The 19,989-nt window shown below is 46.0% G+C and overlaps 1 protein-coding gene across 2 annotated transcripts; it reads right to left on the reverse strand.

The window, feature by feature from the left end:
• Positions 1-9,605: 9,605 nt before the first annotated feature.
• On the reverse strand, positions 9,606-17,666 carry LOC136434038 (uncharacterized). 2 transcript variants are annotated; one of them, XM_066426696.1, is made up of 2 exons: positions 17,238-17,666; positions 9,606-11,474 (listed from the first exon to the last, which is right to left on the reverse strand). In XM_066426696.1, the coding sequence occupies exon 2, from the start codon at positions 10,929-10,931 to the stop codon at positions 9,810-9,812; it is 1,122 nt and encodes a 373-aa protein (XP_066282793.1). In that variant the 5' UTR covers positions 10,932-11,474; positions 17,238-17,666; the 3' UTR covers positions 9,606-9,809. The 2 variants fall into 2 exon arrangements, with proteins under 2 accessions (XP_066282793.1, XP_066282794.1); XM_066426697.1 differs by lacking the exon at positions 17,238-17,666 and adding an exon at positions 13,060-13,364.
• Between the last annotated feature and the right edge of the window lie 2,323 nt (positions 17,667-19,989).

Here is a 19,989-nt window from a genome sequence, read left to right on the forward strand (position 1 = left end):
CGGGGCGTCCGGAGCGCCGAGGCAGCTGGCGCGGTCTCAGGATGGGGAGGGGGGCGCCCGACTGTCATGCCCTTTTATGCCCTTTTATCAATACTTTTTGAATAAGCGGCCCCTGTCACACATAGCCGACCATGGCATCCCAACCTTCTCAAGACCATGGTTAGAAGTTAAGCTCCTGTCATAGATGCCGATCATGGCCTCCCGACCTTCCCTGGACAGTTGGTTGGGTGTTGTTCATGAGCAACGTCATCTGTGGTTGGGAGATGGTTGGCTTGGTTGTCTATTAATCTTTACAAGTCGTCTGCGCCAGCCCACTATAAATTCTAAAAAAATCATAGTCAGGAAGTCACATTCTGATTGGATGCTATTAGAAGAGCCAGAATAGGATAGATTCCAGGCTTCTCAAAACCCATCACCAACCTTGGTTGGGGAGTAGTTGGGAGCAAAGACGTGGGAATGTCCTACATTTGTGTCTGGGACTATATTCAAAGGTACATAATTGAACAACGGTCATTTTGACATGCTAAGTTAACATGTTAGGACAGAAAATGTACCGCATACATTCTTGTCAGGAAACTCCCATATGGCGTCTTAAGGATATTACTTTCTAAAGATAGACTGATACATATCATTTGATAGAATTGGAACCGCAAGGGAAGGGGTAAAGAAATGAGGGCACTATCTTAACAGGGCCGGTCAACTTACCTGGTCTACTTTCCCATTTAATCAAGTACTAATACCTTCAGAAACTAAGAACAAATCTGACTGTTAAGATTAAATACGGAAGTAAAGAACATGAAATACAGAAGGGCATTTTTTTTTACTTAGCAAGAGGGTTCCTTGGTCTTAGTGATGGGATCTCCTTCATCCATTTCCTTCAGCCCACAGCAGTACTGCCAATAGCATCAAGACTTGTCAAACCGTACTTTGTCGTCGTCTTATCTTATCTTATGTAAACGCGATGACTCGGATCAAAATGGACAAAAGACGAGCACACAACCGTCGTATCAACAAATCCGTTCCTGGTTGCAGAGATAACGCTGTTAGTGATCGGACATGAGGGAAAATCTGAAGCGTACGCGTGATGTACAAAACGGCAAACAAAATATTGGACGTACCAACTACTATAGAAACAAGGTCACATACCAGGGGGGCCAAAATCGACCTTGAACCTCGGCTTCACAACACCTGCCCACATACCAAATATTATCGTAATCCATCAAGAGGTTCTTTAGTTATGCTGACTACAGTAGTGCGGAACACAAACATACATACATACATACATACAGACAGACAGACAGACAGACAGACAGACAGACACACCCAAAACTATATCTCAATTTTTCATGAAGATAATAAGTGTCTAATCCCAGCACAGAAACACACAGAGAAACAGCGAAAACTGCACGTACAGCTGTAGTAAAACCTCTTGGAAAGTATTTAGGATTAATTGAGTGTTCCAAAATTATTTTTTTCAAAGAAATATTTTAGTTCCACTCTTTGTTACCATGTAGTATAGTAGGACATTCTCTCTAGATGGCCTGGAGTTAGGTGTGAGTTAGGTGTACGAACTGCAAAGGTCAGGTGTGATAGGTCTTCCGAAGCTTAACCAGCAGATGCCGCGTGACCAATGAGAGGCCTGTGTGTTAAATCAAACGGCCATACAGAACAGATACAGATAACGCTGTTTCCTCGGAGCGGCACGTACCCGTCACACGTATCTGCGAGTGGAAGCAATCGAGTCCTCAACGCAAACAGAGGGATGTGCCGACAGCCTCGTTATCTCCGTCATCCCTGCCGTCCTGTCGTGAGGCTCATCCCTCACATGATTGATCGTCAATGTTGGTTCTGTATATCAGCAGCAAAACAGACTTAGTCATCACCGGTAGAGCATGAAAGAGACGTGTCTTATGGGCGGGAATTTTGGATACGGGATTAGTAAAAAGATTCTTAGAGCAGTTTGTCAAACAAACAAGTCCCGCTGGGATGTGTTTACAAGTGTTTAAACCGGAGACAGGGGGACAGGTCGTACGAGCTTTGCGGCAGGTAAACGAGTCGTCACCCGTAAAGCATGAAAGGGACGTGTCTTATGGGCGGGAATTCTGAGTACAGAATTAGTAAAAAGATTCTTAGAGCAGTTTGTGAAACAAACAAGTCGGCCCACTGGGATGTGTTTACAAGTGCTTAAACCGGAGAAAAGGGGACAGGTCGTACGAGCTTTGCGGCAGGTAAACGAGTCATCACCTGTAGAGCATGAAAGGGACGTGTCTTATGGGTGGGAATCGTGGGTCCAGGATTAGGATTAAGATTCTTAAAGCAGTTTGCCAATGCAGAAAACACACAAGTCCTGGTCTGGATTTGTTTACAAGTGCTTAAACTGGAGAAAAAGGGTACAGAATGAGATTGTACGAGCTTTGTGGCAGGTAAACGAGATAGTGACTTCATCGGAATCGTGTGTACAGGATTAGGGGGAGTTAAGACCTTCGTAAACATGGCAGCATACAGATGTGACGTCAGACTTTGACAGTACAAAGAAAAGGAAAAATATGTCCTATGGGCAAGGATCGTATTTACATGTTTAAAGAAAAGACAAAGATTGTTAACGCGTTTGCCAACTCGGGATAACATGTAACGTTAAGTCCTGTTGGAACTTTTTTTACAAGGGTTTAAACTGTGTGAAATTGAAGGAAGTGGATCGTATTTGCTTTGTCACAGGTACGCGCCATAGTGACTGTACAGGAATAGCATGCCCTGACCAGGACACAAATGTCCAAACAAACGTTGTGCTGAATTTTTGATGTTGTAAAAAGTCAGCTGGAATTCTACGCTATCTATAGCTAACCTCCGAAAAGATGTAAGGGGGGAAGGCCCCAACGTTATCTAAGCTCTACGGACGTTTTCTACAACATCACGATTTTCCGACCCAATATATGTTTGGAGACCAAAGTTCTCAGCTCGGTGATCGGACGTTACTGCATCGGCCTGTGTTCAGCTTTCCGATTGCCGAGGTGGTTGAAGGATTGAGCGGAAAGTTTAGTCGGTAAACCCGCTAACACGTTCCGTGTTTGCCGCAAACTTTGCTTTCCGCACGCCTGAAGTGTTCTATTCCATCCGAGCACTAATGGTCGAGCAAACAGCATGTCCGGCCGCATGCCGCGTCATCTCCAAGCAGACGTGTGGCGCCGGGTTGTTTGATACGCGTAATCTGGCAGAGTTCTGGTCGTTTTTGATTGTGTAGTGTTGTGTGTTTTGTACGGGGTCAATGTTCACTAAACAGATGTAATCTCCTAGCAGATGTCGGAGGGGAAGATTGTAACGTTTTCTAACTCACTGGAGGTGAAGGACTAATCTCGAAGCAGAGTTTAGAAGGCAACATCGTCACGTTTTCCTAGCTGCCCGTTTCTCTGACAAACTGTCTCCCTACATCTGCTTGGAGATTAGCGGAAAACGCGTATCGGCAAAGTCTTTCTCTCAGACATCTGTTTGAAGATTACGAACAAGAAGCCTGAAAAAAAAGACGTGTAAAACAAGCCTGACCCTACATCTGCTTCGAGATTTCTGAATCTACACACAACTATTCCGTTAGCCTGGAATCCGGCATTTTTTCAAACGATCGCTACCCTGCCACCACCGTTTCGAAGCGGGCTAAAGCCCTGGACTCCAGACTACTCTTTCGTTAGCCTATACCAGGCCCCGCGGATGGCTGGGAAAATAGTAGAAATCGGCCAAATAGAGTGAATAGTATGCTAAGGGAGTCGGCTACGGCGAGAGGGTCCATTCTGAGCCTGCAAGTGAAACCCTGGCAAATATTCTCCCTATAGCCGGCGTAGTTAGTCTGGTAGAGACTACTCTTCCGTAGCTGCTGCCACGGTGTGTGGTGTCCTGTCGATACCGCACTTGGAACTGAAATGGCATCTCAGCGCCGCCCTCGACCCTCCCATTCACAGAACGAGTGTTTTTGTGGGTAACCCGACCCCAATCGCGGATGGATATGGACAATCCAGAGGGTCCTCCATCGCTACGGCACCGTGGCTGATTACTGTGACGTCATCACATCATTGTTCGGCAGCCCACCTAGGTGAAGTGGTCTGCTTCCCTCACATTCAACTTAAGGAATGAAAACAAGTCGAAGTGGTCCACTTTCGTCTTGTTCCACTTGGTGAGGAAACAATGTACGATTCTGGCGAGTCGAGATGCTGTTACCGCGAAATGTAACATATGTTTTCTTGTACAAGGTTACGTTTGTAAGATGGCCATTCAGACTTCAGGAGGAACAGAATTGATCAAATTTAAAGCACATATGGAGATGTAAGTAAAGAAACAAACAAATGATAGCTTTTATTTTACGTTGAACGGAAATGAAAACACGATCGATTGAAACTTGATTGATGTCCATAGTGAGATAGGAATCTAAAACTTCAAGTTTATCAAGTATTTTATATTGTTGCGCGTACCCACTCGACTCGACCATTTTAGTCCGGCCTCAATGTGTTCTAAACGTTACTTTAAAAAGAACGGGACCAAAAAATTAAGAAATCGCAGATCTCATACCTCTTTGAGTTATTACAAATTTCTTGCTTTATTCATCATTGTGACCTTCTTGCTCATTATCTCTATTCGTTTTCCGACTTTGGGCCCAGGCCGAGCCAACCCTCCCATCCTGTCAGTCTCCGCTTACACCATCTTCAGCATCACATCCTGTCACTCTACAATATTCAACGAATTGTGGACACACACCAATACAAACAAACACACAAACGCGCACACACAGACCTAAAACAATACCTTCCTTTTCACGTAGGCAACAACATAAGGACAAGAGCCCTAATTAACCTAACTGCCGAACCATTCCCACCACACATTCATTACTGGGAGGGGTCGCGCTCCAATTCTGTTGTACGAGTGCCGTACTTACGGGGACAATAACTATGAGGGTCACCTTTTTCAGGTATTGTTCTCAGCGCAGTATCGTCTAGATGGAGTTACTAACAGCGCCGATAACGTTCTAACGGTGCGTGAAACATCCGACCGTGTTTGTTATTGTTGTTCACCAAGGAAATGTTCAATCGTGGGCATCAATATGACTTACAAACGGTAAACATTTTTTTTTGAAAATGGTCCGTCAGAAAATAAACATTGGCATTTCATTAAGTGTTATCTGTTGAAGTGACTATAGTACTAAATAAACGTGCTAGTTTGGAGAAGGCAACTATATGTGCGTGCGGCTATATAACTTCGAGGCTTAACTACATGTCCACCAGGCAACATGTTTTGACAGGACTTTTTCTTCGATAGTCATGTGAGAACTCTTTGCCCAGAACGTGACACCCCGTTTGCTTCACTCCCGATGTATAGTGTTCGAAAACATTTGAGGTTTTGAGGAAGTAACGGCACTGTGACGTGTTTGTGATAGGGTTGTTTTTTCTTTCGTTAATCATTGCACAGTATTGCCAAGTCGCTTCCTTGATGAACACCGTGATACGAGAACCCTTGTCCAGAACACGATACAACGAATATCGTCTCAAACGATCTACAATTAGCTTGATAGGTTTCGTGTTTAAAAACGTCTGAGGTTTTAAGGGAAGTAGCTGTATACTGTGACGTGTTTGTGGAAGAATCGTTTTTGATTGTGTTGATTGGTACACAGTTTTGTTGAGACATTTTCCTCGATAAATATGGACAGAGCGTTATCCATCATGTCGAACAATTGGTGTAGAGCTGCTGTGACATGTTTGCTAATCATCGCTAATTACTAATCATTACACAGAATTATTTGTCAAGACGCTTTCCTGGATAAATGTTTGCAAAGACTTTATTTACAGGATTGACTGTCAATTAATACGTTTATATCTAGAAACGTTTTAAAGCTTTATTCACCTTTGTAACGTGTCCTGTTATTGACTTTAACTTTGGGTTGACCTGCGCTTGTAAAATTCCCATTCTTTTTGTACATTGTGTTAAATCTATGAGTACCGTATGTTCTTGTATTTAGTCATAATTTGGTATCTATTTATGCCTTGGCATTTATATTAAACTAAAGTGTTGTCGTCAAAATAAGTACGCCGCCACTTTGGCTCCGTACTTATGTTTATGATCCAGAAGAAGATGAAGGAAGAAATGTTTTTGGAGGTAAGACTATTGTGACAGGTGTGTTTAACTTCTGTTACTCATCAGCCGTCTCTCGTCACGGCACACCTGACGCTTCCGGAAACAGGTATGTTTCACCTGAAACGGGAGACCCGAGACGACCACACGCCGCATCGCCGCGGACATTCCTCGCACCGCCGGGGTAGTCACGGAGCGTGCCGGGTGCTCGCCTCGGGCCGAGGTCTCTCCGCCCCCGCCCGACCAACCAACAACCCCCCGGTAATCCTCTACAAATATTTGAGCCTGTCCGCTTGACTGCGCTCTCAACTGCACACTTGAAAGACGCTGCGTACATAGAAACATTGTCGTGAAGAAGAAAAACATTCTTAAGAAGGTAACACAGCCCCGCGCTCTTCAGACACTCGTCTTCAAGAGCTTCATATCGCAGCCTCGTGTCGACTTGAATAATGTCTTGAAGTTGACCTGCATCGATTTTGAAATACCGCAGCTGAGATTGTCAATAAAGATAAAAACGCCTCAACAAACGGCAAAGTGGCGCGGCTCTAGCATTGCGGCGGTCGTCGTTCTATCATTCAAACAATTTCATCAAGGGGTTGAAGGTGGTTGGGATATCGTTGTTCGTGTATCCGCACCAGACTATCTTGCTGGATTAGGAACAGAAGCCAGGAATTTACCCATGTGACCTTCTTTGGTCGCATGGCGGCTCTGACAGGTTAAACAGCACATTTTACCACATTTCAAACTGTTTTCAGGTGCCACAGACGTCTAGCGGAGACTATAGTGTATCCAAACAATACCACGCTAACCCTAAACACATGAACTATTATAATATATCTTCAACATGGCCTGCAAGTAGATGTCTATCTGTTGTAACGTTTTCTATTCAGACTCGAAGCAGACTCATGCGTTACTATATTGACAGCATTGAATCTATACCTGCACAATGGAAAAAATGTTTCCTCGTTTGTTATAAGTTGACATGGTTTTATTAGCAACTACCACCATAATGAATTCTAGAAATTTGAATTTTCAAGACGTCATATGAGCAGCGTGTCTTGTGACTGTCTCCTCTACCCCCGGGTCAGTCTGTGACGTTCCCCTGTTGATGAATGCGCGTCTGTGTGAGTCGGTGCCCTCCTCGTACCCTCTGACATTTAACGTGCGTACTTTTCGGTTCAGGGGGTCGGGCGATGCCCTGCGAGCTCCCGCCGTATGAAAGACAAATTTTCACCGCGAAGACAAAAACCGATAGCCTCTACCAGGCTCCACAGGTCGCTAGAGAAATAGTAGAAATTATACAAATAGAGAGATATACACCAGAAGAGTTAGTTGGCCAGGGAGTACAGGCCGCAAACTGTACTCCCTGGCCAGCTAACTCCTCTTGAGTATATCTGTCTATTTGTATAATTTCTACTATTTTTCTAGCCACCTGTGGAGCCTGCAGCTGGTAGAGGCTAAAAGACTGAGACCAGAGGAAACTATGAGAAACACAGGATTAGATCAAAACAAACTCTCAGCTGTCGCGGTGACGACCGGAGAATTTTGCGGTACACAAACTCATCAGGTGTCATATTCTGCGTGGATCTGTTGGCGTGTAAATGGTGCCATGGGTTGATTTTAATCGCCGCATATTTGTCAACCAAAACACGGGACTTAAAGAAAGATACGAATCTTGCAAGTTATCGTTGTTAGAGGCTGACTCAGCAGGCATTCTTGTCAAGTAGCGTAAATTGTAAGATGGATATCTCAAGTGATGTGCATGTGTCAATCAAAATACACCTGGAAAACTGCTAATATTTCTGTAACAGTCTGCGGATTCTTAGTTTTCCGTCTTGGGACTTTAAGATCATACAACAGTTCTTGGATCTTAAGAAATGATCCTTGATTGGTTTATACCTTTGATAAGATGGAATCTTGAAAAAAAAATGTTAGATTTGCATCTGTGAAAAACATACTAGGAAGAATTTTTGGGTGGTTAAAATGTAGTTTACTTTTACATTGATAAACAATAAAGTTCTATTCCAAGACCCTTGTGGAAGTCATGACTATCTTTCAAAATCGGCTTTGCGCAGAAATTACCCCTCCTTTCTCCTAGGTTTTGTTAGGGCAAACTACCGTTGTGAAGTCTCTAAACGTCACGTGTCGACATCAATACATCACCGATGACGGTTCACTTTTCATTCCGTCTCCACAATGACGCAGTTTGATTAACTCCACTGCGTCACTATTGTATCTATTTATGTAATGGGTTCATAAATAAAACATGGCATGTCGCAGGCTGTCACATAAGTCGGACGACAATAACAGAACGATTTAGTACGATGTTTGTTACTGTTTTGCCTGAGTAATAAGTCGGCACCAGTGTATTATACAGTTAGAACAGGCTAACCGTTTTTGTTCTCACACAGTCACGCTATCTCCATACCGGCACACCGAGTTACGACAGGACACAGGCGCTCAGGGACATGAATTTTTAATGTCATTTTTGGTCACCGCGCACAAATGACGAAGTGACACGGCAGCGTCCTGTCATGGACCGATCCGTCTCCCTCACACGTATGGCGGAGCTATGTGATCTCACGGAGGAAAATATCGGCAAATATCCTCATAGAAATCAACATTAGAAGACAGGAGCGGCCTGCTAAACTTATCGACAACATAGGAAGCAACATTGCGTACATGTCATCTCTCTTTATAAATATTGTATTCTGACACGTTATTCTCATTCTTCTCGCTCGGTTCAATACTAGTTTGGCCGTGACAGAAATGCCGTGGTTACTAACCTGACCCTATTACACCACCTTCCACTGGAGACTGCGACCGCGATGCGACACAAAATTTCACAAATCGCTCAACGAATTTCATAGAAAGATAACGAATTCTTTTGACGTTTTGTGTGTTTTGTGGTTTTTTAAGTCATACTTTTTGTATCAGTATCATTCCAATTCCAATTCATATTCCAATTATAAAACCAAGGGTCACACAGGCCCAATGTTGGTCGCTGTACGGTCGCTCAGCGGTCGCCGTCTAGTCGAAGGGAAGTCTTACTGCACATTAATATGTAGAGGCAATAATGCCGGTCCTGCGAGCAAAGTTCAAGTGGAGAACAGACCAACAGCGCTACTAGACATGTCTGTGCCTCCACATTGCGCGGGAATGTCCCTGCAGCACACAGGGCAGAAGCTGGGCTGTTTCCTGGCGTTGCTGCTATTCTGATCCCCTGTGTACCAAAACCGACTAATTGTCACTCGGTCGGTTCACGTGGTACAGCCTAACACCGGTCACTTTGAGGTTAGAAAGCCATTTTTCATTTTTCAAATGTGAAGGGTGCCAAAACGGAAGCCCGGCAGTTCAACTTGCTACGTGATGCACAGCAATGTCAAGTTGAAGAGCTATTTTCTTTTAAACATCGGTGTCTTTAATCCTATCGCAGCCTATTTAGTCTTGGAGATATTTCACTTTAAGTGTATTTTTGTTATTCCAAAGTTGTGGTGTCTTTCCAGATTCAAAGTGGCCAGTGTTAACCACGCAACATTCACGTTGTCAAAGTTATTAATACATTTCAGACCGAGTTCCTGGTCAATCTGAGGTAATGATGTTCACATGTCCTACCAAAAGCAACATTGTTGTGCGTCGTCCGCGTCTGTCATCGACGTTCCGTTGTCGTGGAAACCGTTCCGTTGTCATGGTAACGCACGATGCTAGGACAGCGAGTTGGTCTCCACCAGGTAGGGTAGCGGCGGGGGCTGGGCCCGTTCCCCGCCCATGGTGACGCCGTGGCCGAGGCGGGGCAGGTGGTACACGTCCACCCTGCCCCCGCCCGACCCCGAGGAGTCCGTGCCGGCGAACTGCAGCGGCTTCCGCGGCGCCAGGCCAGCGTTCGCGCCGACTAGAGTTCTGTCGGGGCTGCGGACAGGGCTCCGCTCGCCCCCGGGCCTGTCGTCTATAGAGATGGGCCCTTTTCTGTTCGAGACCGCGGCGGCAGGGTCGGCGCTGAACTCGGTGGACGCCGAGAGAGTCCTGAGCCCGGTGCCGGCGGAGTCCGACTTGGTGTTGGACCGCACGTCGCGGGCACCGTTCCCCGCCGCCTCCTCCACACCGCACCGAGAGTCGTGCTCCAGTCGGGCCGTGCTCCGCGACAGTCGCACGCTCACTACGTTATTGTCGTACTGCACTATGGCGTTACCGTTACTGTCATGTCTTGATAATTCCCCACCTCCACCGTCTAGGGTCATTTTGGGTCTATTGAGTAAAGATTGCCTCTTCTCTAGAACGTGCTTGTCCTTCATGAGCTCGTGCCTGGTGGGAGGGGGGTGGCTGTACAGCCTGGTTCTCAAGTCGTTTCTGTACACGCGGTTTGCCTGTTGCGTGGCAGGACGCACGGCGATGCTCGTCCTGGAATTTTCCCGGACCGGGGAGAAGTCCAGCTGTTCTCGGGGCGTCCTGGACAGCTTGGGGCGGCCCGGGTTGGCGGCGCCGCGGATCTTACTCACGGTCAGCGCGCCCGTCCTCGCCTTGCTGAGCGCGGGGCTCTCCGTGCCCGTCCTCTCGGAGGACCGACCGCGGGGAGGCCTGTAGTTCGGGGCGAACATGGCTGAGTCGGCCGTCCGGGGCCTGAACCCGTCCCGCCGCCTCTCCTGCTCGGTCCGCTCGTCCAGGCGGACGTAGGCGGGGGGCCGGGCTGCCTGCGCCCGCCGCTCCGCCGTGTACCTCTCCTGGTCCTTCAGGAACCGCAGAATCTGCACCACCTTGGACGACTCATAGTTCTCCTCGTACTGGTTCAGTAATTCCGGGTTCTGTTCTAACGTTGTTGCCATCATCATCTTTAATTTCTAGAATCCGCCTGCCCGCCGTTTCCTCTCCGGCCGGCCTGTCTCCCTGACGGAACCTTAATTCCCCTGCTGCTCAGTAATCCCAGGGAACCAGCCCCGGTCCGAAGCGTCTCAAGTTGGCAGGCAAACACACCTTGCTCTCAGCAGATCCCCGCTGCCATGAGGGGCTCGGTAAACACTCCAACAACACACAGTCTAAAGCCTGTATCCAGTTTCCCACCCCGCGATAACAACAACCGGGAACCGGGAGAAGTCCTTCGGGCTGAGCGGTCGGCGGTCGGTCGACCGGCGGGGCGAGCATAACGGACCCGCGACCGTCACTGATTAAACCCTCTCGGCCTTCCGATCACCCCCGGTGTTTACGTCTTCCAAATTAGAACTCCTGGCGTCGTTCCGTTGCCATGGAGACGGGAGACAACCCTCCCCGCTGATGACGTAGGTGGAGTTGGCCCCCTCCACGTCGCGGGGTCGTCAGTTGTTATCGATCAGCGGCATTCAGACTGTAGCTCTCCGCTTCACGCTCCGCGACCGGCCCTGAAAACACAGAGGGAGAAGTAGTCGTCAGGGGCTACTGATCAACAAAGGGGCTGCACAGAGCCGGGGACTTTTCTGTTAAATATGGACTCAGCGCAAACTCAAGTGACCTCGTCTTCAGAACCTCGCACAATGGAGCCGCGAATGAGACCCTGAATAGACTCTTTTCTCCCGGCATCAAGCCGCAAATACACCGCGAGATGGAGGAGAAAGAAACGACCCGACTTAATGTTCAGGCCGGAGCTTGAGTGGGATAATCGCCGCCAACACCTATGAAAACAAGCAGACTGCGGCCGGCGTGTTTGACATAGTTGTGTCATGTTGTACGACAGAGCGGTCCCTCCCGCCCCTTTGTCCCCGGCCCTGCCATGGTGACGTTTGCTGTCTCTTCTACGGACGGACTCCTCTCAAACCAACTGTCACAACACCACCCTCATTTGGTTTGAATGAAAAGAAAAAGGGAGTAAAACTTGGCCAGATAGGGTAAATGATTTGTCAGAGTATAAAATCAACACGAAGAAACAAACTAGCATACTGGCAACCGGAAAATTAAGCCTTTTCTACCATGCTGTTATTTCTGGGTGAAGGGGTGCCAGTCAATATAGTATATACCTGAAAATTGAGCAGTTATATACTTTCATTACAACAACATCTATAGCTAGTTGAACGCAACGATGATTCCCCTGAATACCTAGACGTCGATTCCGATTACTAACAAGTTGGTCCGGTTTATTTATTTCAATTTGCAAAAGGAATATAAAAAAAATTACTACAAATTATTTGATGCGGAAACAATCCCGTTAAATTGCCCAACCTAAGATGAAATATTGCAGCTATACTCGCCATCACCCGCCTATTATGTTGAACGTACTGTGCAAATATAAACTTCACGTACAGAAAGAACACGTCGCATAATTGTCGGGCCTTGGCTGTGATTTGTTACCTTGCGAGACATTGTGAAAATGTTCCCACGTTCAAGGGTAGGAAATGAACTTGGAACCGACTTCATAATCGACAGGGAAACAGGTGTTCTCTGTGCAGAACGCACTTCAGCATATCGATCACTCTTCGGCGTAAAACGTCCGCTGTTCAGGTATTTTAAAACAGCTGGTTATATACGAAAGTCGCTGTACTTTTGTTTGTCAATAAAGATTGTCATGTATGTTACATCTAAGAAGAATTCACACAAAAGCTCTACATATCTGCCGGTTAATACGAATCTATTGATAAAGCTATCTGACGAAAACTTGCGATGGTAATAGCGATGATAATGTGTTCTACTCTACAATGTAACATCAACATATATTTCCCAGGCTACATATATCCCCCATGTCGAAAAACAGTGTGTTTGAGAGATCATAGATCTATGTAACCCAAAGGTTAAATGCATAGCGGACGTTAGTTCTAGGTGTAATATAACATATTTCGAATGTTCTAGATTCCTGGTAAAGTTAATTGATTCATGTCGTTCATCCAGTAGTAATTGTTAGTCGCTACTATATATCGTCATGCCAAACTAGACGGAGCAATTAACGCGCGCGGCAGCAGTGACGGGGTGGAATGGCAGCCACGCGGATACAGTTACCTGAACAATTTTCCGGCATGTTTACGGAATCCCAAACACGGCCAGGTTCCCACCGACCCGGATATTTTTATAGGCGGGACAGGGCAGGTGTTGAGCCCGCCCATATGGTGGGGGAGGTCTCGGTAACTGTATCAGTAGCGACAACAACACGGATCAAGTCAGGGTGAAAGTCGTGCCGTCATACACCGTGAAATCGCACCAACAAGCCACAGCAAACGCGTCATCTTTTCGGGAAGGTTGCAAGGCGTGAAATGTCAGAGTTTACTGCAGTTCGGCGTTCAGTCAAGCGGTGGCGCTGTTGTCGCCGAGCACCTGGATGAGGGCGAAGGGAGGCACCTAGTCTGGAGATCAGTCTTCTTAGCTTATAAGAAACCTGAGTGGCGACTGTTGGAAGCGCACTGAAGCTGACAAGACTGGACTTTAGGCTAGAGGCGAATGGTGAGACCATGCGAAATTTGAAAATCTTGAAGCCCGACAGAGATATGGAAAGGGCAATAGTGGCGTTGCGCCGTACAATGAAAGCAAGATATTTGTTTTCTTAAGATCTGATAGATACATTTCAGCGCTTATTTTTCATAGATAGCTGAACTTGCAGTAGTCCTTTTATATTCTTATAATTTATTGCATGTTTGTACCTAATTTTGATATGAGGAACAACATTTCTCTGTCATGTCCTTGGATCTCATCTTTCATTGGTCGATTTCTGCTGTCTATTTGCTTACTCGCGGAGACGACTCCAGTGATATTCCACAACATTTCCACAGTGTAAGTGACAGGAAGTACAGTTATGCAACGTTTCTTCTGTCACGCGTCTTCTAAAAGCGTTTCTCGGCGTCGTGACACTGGGAACAATGGACGCAGAGGACAGCCGTACGCCCCCGCATGCACGAACAACACAAGGCCAATGTCAGAATGCCAGAGTCAGCCGTCTGTGATAATGACATTGGCGCGGAAGAATGCTGGTCCGTCCAAACCGCAGTTTTCAAAACAAGCCGATCAGAGGAGACGTGTGAGAAATGTGATTTTCGTTCCATTAGTTCCCGGTTGCCAAAACAAGAGCTCAGACAGCAGGGCCGAGGTTAAACACGTCGGTCAGGTTAAGGATAGTAAACCATGTAATGGTTCAGGCGGTGAAATGTAATTATAACATCTCGAACATGTCGAACATCTTAGCTTTCCGTTCTTACTCGGTCGCTATGGTATTCATTATGATATTCATGAAAAAGAATCAGTGCTTTTGGTTCGATTGTTCCTTGAGATTTAGCCGCCGCCGAAGTCTGCACGGCATGGTGTACGTGACGTCACCAGGCGTCCCGGTTACCATGGTGACGACGCCATGTTTGAAACGAACCTCTGCAGACCTCTGAGGGGCAGACAAATTGCATGAATGCTTTTTGACGGCGCACAAAGGAATTATGGATGGTTGAGAGTTTTGTACATAAACCGAACTGACGGTTGGCACAATTTTGTATTTGTTTCGGTAAACACTGATTGTTTGTGTGTACATTTCATTTTCAATTTTGGTGATTTTTCTTCAGTTTGTAGTGAAAATGAGAAACGGAGTGTTTCTCCTCAGACATGGTGCCTCCGATCGTCGCGTGACTCATGTGAGCATTTTCCGCTCGATTAGACAGTGATTATATCACATCTACAGTCCTACCGTCAATCGGTAGGACTGAATACACACTTAATTCATGCATACCAGACATCGCAACAGGCTTACATACTAAGTTACCTATTTCACACAGTTGAAGCACACAGAAGACGTATCAGAAAAACTCGCAAAACATCTATTCAAAAAAGACTAAATCGGGGAAAAAAATGTCTAGAAGAATATCGGTCTTTCTGTTTCTCAGTTTCCTCTAACAGGAGTTTCGATAGCGCTACTGTATTAAGGTACTGCTGCTACCGAGTCATAGCAGATGGCATTTCAAGCGTACACCGTATTGCTACATGTAAATGCCACAAGATTGTTACTCCGCCATACCATGTGGCCGATCGGTTGACACAACACGCTATGCTGTGTACCTGACACTGTTTACACCTTATGACCAAGCGCGCGGGTTTGGAGTACGGTAACGTTCTAGTCTGGCACTTTTGTCAGTCTGTTGATCCAGATCAATTACTTCAATACTAATACTTACTAACACTATTCCAACAAGGGTACATAATTTCGCTACCCTGACAAGATACATCCAAACAGATATATTGTACCTTCTGATGGTAGGGGTTTTCATATTGTTCTTCTCGCCTAGACTCTCTACCAGGCTCCACAGGTGGCTGGAAAAATAGTAGAAATTTGCCAAATAGACAGATAACATACCAGAGAAGTTAGCTATCCATGAAGTACAGTTTGCGACCCTAGCAGGTACTTTACTCCAGCTTACTCCTAGAGTCCAGCTTACTTCTAGGTAAAGGCTATCCTCACCCTAGGAAGAAAGAAAGAAAGAAAGACATACAAATTGCACGTGTGCAAAACGAGCCGGACCCTGTCTCTACTCGGAGATTACCTAAACACACTAACAGCCAGCCCCGGGCCATGCCACACAGCGGCTGATGAACGACTCCCGGTGGGTCTGGCTGAGTGAGTGATTATCGGAACAAACGACCTGACAACCTGTAATGACCTGTAATGATCTGTGCGGGAAGAATCAGGTCGCTCCAGGCGCCAGTCACATGAAGAAACTTAACACACCTTCCGCTCAACCCGGTCTTAGGGCCCTGTCACACTTGTGCGTATATTCAAGTACGCATGAGTTCCGCAGTAACATTTTTTTTGGTTTAAGTAAATTTTGCGTGGAGGAAGTTGTTTTCTACTTTGACTCACCGTTGAGCAGTCTAGTTATCAAACCAAAGATATTACTTCTTCGGCTGCAAACTTAACCTGAACCAAAATCATGTTAATACGCAAATCATGCGGGCTTGTATATACGAACAAGTGTGACAGGGGCTTTACATAACATGCATCTGTAATTTTTACAGCCTAGGCTAAGGCTAAGGACTTTGTCCCATCTCGGCTTGTATTTGCCACCTCTACAGTACTCAGATGTTTTCTTATGTTTTTCATTGTTGCTATGTATGTTTCTAGTATGGGCCAGTTGGTGCTTGAAATAAGGAATAGATAAACAAGACAAATAAAAACGTTAGCTACACCATGTGGCGATTAAGCAGGTGTAAACATCATCTTTATGACAACAAACAGACAGAGGGAAAGTTACACCTATGATTAGCGCAGAGCCTCCAGCATTGTTAGAGCACATCCATTTCACAGGGACCCCATGGGAAAGGACACACGGGATCGGCAACAACAACAACAACAACAACAACAACAACAAGAGAAGCCTATCATACTGGTTCAGTTGTCTGATTGATTAGCGTGGGGTGTGGGTTGTTAAATGTACGATTGTGGCTATCAATATGGTTGTTAGGCGTACCCCTGCACTTGATAAGTGTTGTGGGCTCTTCAATGTGTTAAGACATTGTTACTGTGTTTAAATATGACATCTTAACGTTCCCTTCTTGTGACAGATAGCTTTGTTCTTTACTGTCTATCTAAAGTCTTTATTCTGTCTTTTCACTATGGGATGGTCTCAACGAATGCCCCAAAAGAGAGGGCGCATTAAAGTACGACATGTCTGGAAAGACCTTGGTTTGCCGAGCAACTTATGTTACAGGTTGTATAGTGACCATTCCGTGCATCCACCAGCCATAACAATAACGGAGGCATGGACATTGGGGGGGGGGGGGACTTAACGAAAGAATGTTTCACACAATTAAAATGATCACTTACATCAACAGGCTCCTCACGGCATCGTGAAAACAACAACTTGGGATTAAGACGAATGATTTTCAGTTTTGAAGCCAACAAGACGCCAAACCATCCATTTCAAAGCAAGATAGGTTGTTGTTTGTCGTGTAGTTTCCGTTCTGTAAGTTTGCAAACCTGGCATGCGTTAAAAGTGCCGCCATGTTGGTCTTAAAGAAGGGAGTTTTAAATCTAGAACGTTGACATTCGGACCTCTCTGGACAGGTTACCTTAGCCCTCTGACCCTTTCGACTTTTGCTCGCTGACACGATTTAACGGTTTTAACTTGAGTCTTGAAGAAAGCGTCTGGTTTCTACAGGTTGAGGGTCAAGGAAAGCGAACCGTAGTTAAGAAGGAAACAAGAAGATCTTACTTGATCTCGGACGGAAAGACGGCGGCCCGGCAGTGCAGCTGTGGTGGGTGCTAGCTGCGAACAGTGGGGGCTCTGTGACTGTAGATCTGCGTCTAACGGAGAGCTCGCGGAAACGTCGCCACTTTGTTGTTCCGCGCGGAGAATTGAAAACACCTGACGACGTGAAAGGACGGCGGTGTAACGCAACACCCCGTAAACCAACCAGGACCAATTAACGCCATTAAGGCACCAACCCAGGTAATCCGCACACACTCTCACCTGGATTACGGACAGAAGGCGCTCCTTGTAAACTGGAAAACGTCTTAAAGAAACAGCGCACACACCTTGTGCGGAGGGAGAGGTCTAACCGTGGACGTGTCAGGTACTAAAGAGGCGCCCGTTTATGAGTGAGTGCGCGGAATGGGGTGGTTGCGTGCCAGGGGTGACCTCAGGTAGACCCCGGCCCGTCATGTTTGTTATGGTGTCTCCTGGAGGCGTGACGTGTGGTGATGGGGGAGGGGGGCACGCCCTGCTATCTGACAATTACATCAGGAATAGGGAAGTGGTCTGTTTTAGGGCCCGTGCGTCAGGCAAACACATATATTATAGAGAGAGTCGGCAATATAATATTTACTAGTTTCTTGACATTTTCAAAAGAAATAAAGAATATCAACGGATAATATAAGTGCTAAATCGATCAAGTAATGAGCTTCCATCAACGTCATGACAATGACAAGTTCAACTGGCGATGTCAGCAATCAGGCAAATTTTAAGACGATTTAGTACGAACGAGAGGAAAGGCGAGGCATTCTGACTTACAATGGATTGTTCGTCTGGTTTTTTACGTCATCAATCGTATCTGCGTCTTTTTTTTTTTAGATAAATAACGGTATTATATTAGGATTGATCTTGGTGTCGAGTGAACCACGATGTCGCCATGGCAACTTCAGAACACAAACACAAACAAGGCGCGTTTTTACGATCGATTATCCCTGCCACCAATTACGGAATTAGGGACCAAATCCTCAGGAATCTGTATAAACGTGTCAAAATCAGGATAAATAACGTTATAGCTGTGATAAAAGTACAGTTGTACAGGAAGGTCACCAAGTGCTGACCTACTGGCTGACAGTTCAAGGTCACACCGGTAAGATGGCGGTCCCCTGGGAACGGGAGCGGTTCCGGTGATCCCCTGGGAACGGGAGCGGTTCCGGTGGTCCCATTAGGAGCGCGGCGGACCGGGCACGCAGGCTTACCGCTGTCCATTAACGGTAATTACGTTTGGTGGGTCCGGTTAGCCTCAGCGGCAGGCTTCGTGGCGGGCGTTATGAGATGACCTTTTTTGGCCGTTATTGCCAGTAACATACCATTGCTACCGTGTTTTTTATGACCCTCGATTTCAGCAACATTGGGCGGTCGGTAGCTGTCGGTGACAGCACAAATTCAGCAGGACAAAACGAAATGACAAAACAATGCCGATGAGACTGCTTTAGAGGCTATGTTGAAGCCAGCAAAGGGGAGGATCAGAAGATAAGAATTGTTTACACACCGTGTAACCTTCAAGATTCCTTTCGTCTTAATGTTAGCGTATTGGGGAATGTTGCCAAATCGGAGTTTTGGCTGGGACAAACACACATTAACAAGAATAAGTGTGGCAATTAAAAATTATTGCCATAGCGAAGGTGTCTGGATTGATCTTACTTCACTGTAAGGAAAGTACCAACGTAGCACTCTAGATCTTAGTTCTGCCATAATATTGTGCAAAACGCACTTAGAAATCAGAGAGGCATCTGCCAAGCAGATATAGAAAGGCACCATGTAACTCGAGGAGTTCCTAGCATATATGGAAAGGCCGGAGTACACTCCCGTTGTAATGTCTTTTTTCTCTGGCAGTGTTGGATAGGTAGGGTGAGAAACTACGCCGGAAGTTTAGAAAATCGGTATGCTGGGGCTCCTATGATCGTTTTGGTTGTTATTCTAGCTCTGTAGGATGTGTTTTCGAGGAGCTACTGTTGTTTTTCCGACACCGCACGCCTCCCCGTAAGGCGTTCAGTGTAGACTGCCCAAGCGGTATCCCAAGTTATTTATCGTTCCGTTTAAAACTTTGCCTTTCTTTATATGCTTGGATCTCCTCAAGTTTTGGTTTTCACAGAGGTTTTTTGGTGGGAGGCATGATGTTCAGCACGTTCTTGTGATAATAGATCAACTGGGATGCGCAAACCCTTTTCAAAGCTAGAATACTAGATTCGGTGAACTCCCTGACACACTCCTGGACAGTACGAAATCGGACACCACGTAAAAGTAGGTCATCTGTCATCGACAGCTGAGTGCCTGGATGCCAGACGTGCCAATGAGGTATCAAGTTTGAAAAAGTGACAGGAGGGCATCCACAGAGTTGGCCGGACGGATTCCTGAAATTCCTGTGGAATTCTGGGAATTCTTGCAAATCGGGCCTAAAATATACTATTAAGCTTGCCCCTCAGGCTTCGCTAAAAATTGGACGAAAAAAACGGAAAATATGACACGTTTCTATTACCTACACACATTGGCAGGCATTCCATCTGCAATCCCAGTAAAATTTGCAAGGCGGCGCTTCTGCTGTGTCCATTACCTTGCCGCCATGCTTTCCAGTGGGCGTCACTACTGAACACATCCGCCCTTCATGGATCAGTCTCTATCCATGGCATTGATTAAAGAATCAATTCAATCTTTATTGTACATCCATGCCCATAAAATAGAAAATAACAACAAAACAAGCAAAAAAGGTTAACAT

Source organism: Branchiostoma lanceolatum, chromosome 4 (assembly GCF_035083965.1).
Source record: "Branchiostoma lanceolatum isolate klBraLanc5 chromosome 4, klBraLanc5.hap2, whole genome shotgun sequence".
Classification (NCBI taxonomy): domain Eukaryota; kingdom Metazoa; phylum Chordata; class Leptocardii; order Amphioxiformes; family Branchiostomatidae; genus Branchiostoma; species Branchiostoma lanceolatum.